General features: G+C 45.2%; 1 protein-coding gene across 1 annotated transcript; it reads left to right on the top strand.

Moving 5' to 3' along the window:
* Positions 1-216: 216 nt before the first annotated feature.
* On the top strand, positions 217-2,206 carry LOC123788842 (olfactory receptor 6V1-like). The gene has a single exon (XM_045792455.2). It carries the CDS (start codon positions 901-903, stop codon positions 1,846-1,848), a length of 948 nt encoding a protein of 315 aa, XP_045648411.2. The 5' UTR covers positions 217-900; the 3' UTR covers positions 1,849-2,206.
* Positions 2,207-5,828: the final 3,622 nt, after the last annotated feature.

Below are 5,828 nucleotides of genomic sequence, written 5' to 3' on the forward strand. Positions count from 1 at the left end.
AAAAAGAAAGTTGTGTGGTTTAAAGAATTTTTCTAAGGATGGTTGTTCAAGTGTCTTAGAAGAAGGAAGGGAAAAACCAAAAAACTATTGATCCCTTCCAGGTGACAAGCCTGAATGGCTGGGGGTTTGGGGAACCATGAACATGATGCTGGCTTGGGGGGAGGGGAGGATTATGTGCATATTTTTATACATGGTGAGTACACTGTGGTGGTCAGCAGGCAATCAGAGATGTGGGTTGAGAACAAGAATGCAGATTTGAGATTCATTTACATTTTCAAGATCACTCAAGAAGCAAGATTTCTGAAGGAGAGAATAGATGAAAGAAGAACAAGAAATGTGGTGATATCCATATTTAGGAGGACTAGGAGCCAGACAAGGAAAGATGAGAACTGTTGGAGAACTTGGAAGTCCTTGTAGTCAAGGGTGGAAACAATTTAAAAAATGGGTTATTTTTAGCCTAAAATGTTACAGTGACCACAGGGAAGATGATTTTGAGCACAAAAGATGAAGAGAAGTAATGTATGAGATACCTAGCACAATTCTGGGCACATGGAAAGAACCCAGCTAAAATCAAGTATTATTATGATGGAATGATCATTAAATATGGGAGTTAGGAAGTATTTATCAGACCCACCAAATCTCTTATACAGAGTTGGAGCTTAACAAATGCACTGAATGGAATGATGAATAATGGAATACAATAGAGAAAGAGTTTAGGAGTGTTGATAATGTGGAGATGTCCAACTCCTAGACTCTGGGATTTACCATGCATACACGTTAGTATGCTTGGGGAGTCAGGCCAGCCATCAGGGAGCATAGTCAAGACAGGGGTTGTTGGAAACTTCCCACTAAGATTTCCTGGCTTCTCACAGGTAGTACAGAGAACTGGCATCAAGTGCAATGAGTAACTTCAGTGTCATCAGGGAATTTGTGCTGCTGGGATTTTCACATCTCCATGAGTTCCAGATCCTCCTGTTTGCCTTCATCCTATCAATATATGTGCTGACAGTACTGGGGAACCTGGCCATTATCACCCTCATATGCCTTGATGCCCGCCTCCACTCACCCATGTACTTCTTCCTCTGCAACTTCTCCCTCTTGGAGGTGCTGGTCACTTCCACTGTGGTTCCTAGGATGCTGGCAGATCTGCTATCCACTCGTAAGACCATTTCCCTGGCCGAGTGCCTCACCCAGTCTTTCTTTTACTTCTCTTTGGGTTCCACCAACTTCCTGATTCTAACAGTCATGGCCTTTGATCGCTACGTGGCCATCTGCCGCCCTCTGCACTACCCAACCATCATGAATGGTCCAGTGTGTGTGAAGCTGGTGGTGGTCTGCTGGGTGGTCGGCTTCCTCTCCATCATCTCTCCCACCCTACAGAAAACACAGCTATGGTTCTGTGGCCCTGACATCATTGACCACTATTTCTGTGACTCTGCCCCACTTCTCAAGCTTTCCTGCTCTGATACCCACCACATTGAGCGCATGGACTTCTTCCTGTCCTTGCTCTTTGTGCTGGCCACCATGCTGCTGATCCTAGTGTCCTACGTCCTCATTGTGGCCACAGTGCTACACATCCCCTCCTTCTCTGGGCGGTGGAAGGCCTTCTCCACCTGTGCCTCCCACCTCACTGTGGTGGTTCTGGGCTATGGCAGTGCCATCTTCATCTATGTGAGGCCAGGCAAGGGCCTCTCCACACACCTCAACAAGGTGGTTGCTCTGATGACTGCAGTGGTGACCCCTTTCCTCAATCCCTTCATCTTCACCTTCCGGAATATGAAGGTCAAGGAGGTCATTGAAGATATGACCAAAAGGCTCCTCTTGAAAGATGCAGCAGCCCACAGATGAGGAGGCCCAAGAGCAGCTATTAAGTCACAGGAGTAAGGACCCTCCACTGCCCACACTGGAGCTCCTCAGTCTCCTTCTTCTCAGTCTGTCCTGCTCCCTCACCCCCACAGAAGTCTGCTCACTACAGAGAGCTAACGAGCTCACATCATCTGAATGTTTCAAAGGCAAGTATCTGTGAGCCTGAGATAGACAAGGAATAGATGATTTTGAAGGAGCTTTGGAGTGAAAACAGTATGATAATATCAACCAAGAGGTTATCCAAATAAAACTCTCAGTCCAGGATTTGGTACACAGAAAAACTCAGTAAATGTGGCTCTTATTATAAAAATGTGTTATTAAAATCTCTCCTTCCCAGTCTGGCTGTATGCTTTTGTTTACATTCCTTTTCATTTATTTGTCTGCAACTTTTTTGGGGGTGTATTTCTTTCTCATGAACTAGCTTCAGAATCTAGGATAGAGTTCTGAAAGTGGGAGTTTCTCTGAGAAGAGCAGAGAGGGCTGGTATCCCCCAAATAGAAAAACTTTGTGCCTCCCGTTGGGACCCATTCTCTGGGATTGCTCCTGAAGTAGAAGCACTACTTATACCCAGGCTGCCCACTGCTCCTGTCCAGCCCTTCAAAATCTCTTGCTTTTAAACAGAAATGACTCTTTGGGGGCCACTTTCTCAGCCCCTTACACAGAGAGGTCATGAGAGCCCCAGGCCTAAACTTTATCCTTCTGGTACACTCAAGAAAGAAGGGAAAGCTAGATCATTGTTCCCAGACTGGCTACCTTCCCCCTTACAAGTGCTAATACCTCTCTTATCCTATAGAATCTTAGAGCCATCTCCAGAGGAAGGGCCCTCTGAGGTTGGCTTTCCTGGAAGGGGGGCCCTGATAGTAAAGCAAAGATGGTGGAAGCCAGCCGAGAAGGAAGAAATGGAGTGGGACTGGAGTTGTGGAGGGAAGGCTTTCCCTGACAATCTGGGAATGGTTTAGGAAATTAGGGGGAGATGGTGGGAGTGGGAATAGCTCTAGTGTCTGATTTCTTTTTTTTTTTTTTTTTTTTTTTTTTTTTTTTTTTTTTTTTTTTTTTTTAGTGTCTGATTTCTTGTACCAGCTTGAATCTGGACTAGGCTGGGATTTGCAGAATAGGACAAAGAGTAAATGCAAACTTCCTCCTACTTCTGAAGCTAGCTCTGCCCACAGGATATCTAGAGGAGAGGTCCTGGTCCTTATGTGCAGTGTGGATAGGCCAGTGTAGGGGCCACCCCACAGAGCCACAGCTGTGAGGTAAGGGGTGAGGGAGGGGGAAACGTCCAGGGATGTGCCACCCAGAGGCATGCATCTCTGGTTATGACCAGGAAGTTTGACCTCCAATTAAGCCTTTTTTTTTTTTTTTAATTGCAATTGGACACATTCTCATTCGTGGGCCTCTCCATAAGGGGGCAGATACTTTTGATTGTGCCGTAAGGCCAGCAGGGAAAACAGTTTTTCATCTTGAGAACTTTTTCTCCTCCACCCCTCAAGGGACTAATTACCTACTCTCCTCGAAAACTTTGTGAGAAACTGAAGAACTAAATGGGAAGCAATTATCTCCTTCTGATATGCAAACGATTTCCTTCAGCTTCTCCTCCTAAAATAATCAGCACACAAATCCACTCAGATGTTCCTCCTGAGAGTCTCCTTCCTGCTGCTACTCTCTCATTTCTGCACAGTCCCTTAAAAAATTAAACATAGTCAACAGTCTGCAGCCATCTATTGCCTCTTTTTCATTGCGTTGTCTTAGCAGTGAGATCTCTGGTCAGATCGGGAAGGTGTAGCTAGCCTCAGGCCTCCACAGTAATCACCCCATCACACAGCATCACACAGGCATGACATTCCCGGCAAACTTACCTGTGGTCCCCAGCTCCCCCAAGTGAGGTCCTTGGCACACCTTTGGCATCTCTGCTAATACAGAATGCAGAATCTCGGGCCCCACCCCAGACCTGCTGCATCAGAATCTGCATTTTCATGGGACCCCTGGATGAGTCACATGCACATTAATATTTGAGGAGCACTGATCTAGACGGTCTGCTGGTGGAAGATTCAATCAGGAAATTGTGTAAGGAAGTCCTTGTCTCAGTGTCAACACTGCGAAGGGCACTGGAGGAGCCCCCTTCCTTGAGGAGTTTCATCCCAGGGCCTATTTTTGGAGACAGTAACCAGGATTTAGGCCCCAAGATTTTCATCCTAGTCTGACTTTAAGCTTCCAGAGAGACTTTAGGCCGATGGTCCAGCCTCCGATTCGCTGTGCAAATCCTGTGGGGACATGACCTGGAAATGTTTCGGTTCCGTGCATTTGTCTTAATGTGACAGGGACCCTGGGTGTGCATAATGTCAGATGAGGCTCCTGGATAGACGTAACCCAGAAAATACCGATGACAAACTTTTCCATCTTGCTGGAAGGAATTTAAGGACACCTGTTCTAAGTCAAAGTGGGTGTAGTTAAGTCTCCCCAGGTTTAGAGTCATGATGTGACTAAATCATTGCCTCTTGGAATTGCAAGGGAGTGTGTGGGCCACCCAGGCACATCTCCCCTGAGTGCAGGCATCCCCTGTGCAGCATACTTCTCAGGGTGGCAGAGAGGCCCTGGTGGAACCAAGTCTAGGGATGGCACACTCCCAGCTGTGAGGCAGCCCCTTTCTTTGCTGAGGTGGTCTCAATTTTAAGATGAAACCCTATGTCCAGCCTCAGTGTGACTCTTAACATTTGCCCGTTCTCCAAATTCTACAAATTTGAGTTAACAGACAGAATAGCAAGTAGGTGAAGATGGTGACGTATTCCCCTAGAAAATATTAGAGTGAGATGTCACCAGGGAACTATTTCTAGACCTCTCACCATCCACATTGCTTCCTCTGGTCCCTGTTGTTATGGGGGTCTTAAGGCCGGTTGTGGAACTAGTTTTGGCAACTAACTGGGATAGAGTGCAGTGGTATTAAGTTCTTCTCATGCTTTGTTTGCTCCACTTCTGTTACTATCGACGAGGATGAATTTCGTGTTTTAGGTTGAAGTGTTTATTCATATTCCAAATTCATCTGCAAACTTCATTACTAAAGACAACAGCATTTATTGAACATCTACTATGTTCTAGGCACAGGAGATTCAAAGGTATGTAGGGCATGGTACCTAACTCGAGGAGCATTTCTTGTGGAAAAACAAAACTGTGTTCATGACTGAAATATGCAAAGCGCTCTGGGAATACAGGGAGGGAATGTTTGCGTTTCTTTGGTTAAATTGAAAGTATTCTCAAACACGGTATCATTTGAGTTGAGCTTTGAAGTATAGAGAACAGCTTCACAGGCTGAGAAGGGGAAATGTGAATTCCAGAGAGAAGTAACTGATACGTAAGATAATGTAGACATAAAAATGGCATATTGTATGGGCAACGTAAGCACAGGGGGATGGAATTAATGAATGACTCTGGAGAGTGATCACAGATATTTTCACAAATCAGATCCAAGTCTCTTGGGGAATCTGTAAGTGTCCTCTGAAGGGTGCTCCACTCCCTGAAATCACAGGACACAACTGTTTTACAACAAACTTGGGAGTGGGTACAGAGGGCAGTGTTGTGGAAACCTTTGCATGGTAGGGCAATTATACTGCATTCACAAAAAGTACTATTTCCCTTCAGTGCTGGAATTTTATTGCTTGCGGTTTTGAACATGACCTAAGTTCAGAAAGAGCTTAGGAACAGTTCTGTTAAAGGACAAGTCCATGGGGTTTGCTTCTATAGGACTTGGCACGTATCTGACTCAGGGGAAAGAGAATGAATAAGATGCTGGGTTGGATGGGGAACAGGATCTAAGGGAACACCCAGAGGAGGAATGCTACAGTGATGCTCTGGAGCCCTCTTGAGAACTGATTGTTAAGTTTTCAAGAATGTAACAGAACCATTATTAAAATTTAAATAGTAGACACTTACCATCAAGGAGATTATGTTAAAAACAAAGTTAATAAAAA

Source organism: Ursus americanus, chromosome 3, assembly GCF_024610735.1.
Source record: "Ursus americanus isolate L20-20 chromosome 3, mUrsAme1.1.p, whole genome shotgun sequence".
Classification (NCBI taxonomy): domain Eukaryota; kingdom Metazoa; phylum Chordata; class Mammalia; order Carnivora; family Ursidae; genus Ursus; species Ursus americanus.

Bases quoted from the DNA above. Each gene is read 5' to 3' on its own strand.
- LOC123788842 (XM_045792455.2), top strand. From the start codon at position 901: ATGAGTAACTTCAGTGTCATCAGGGAATTTGTGCTGCTGGGATTTTCA.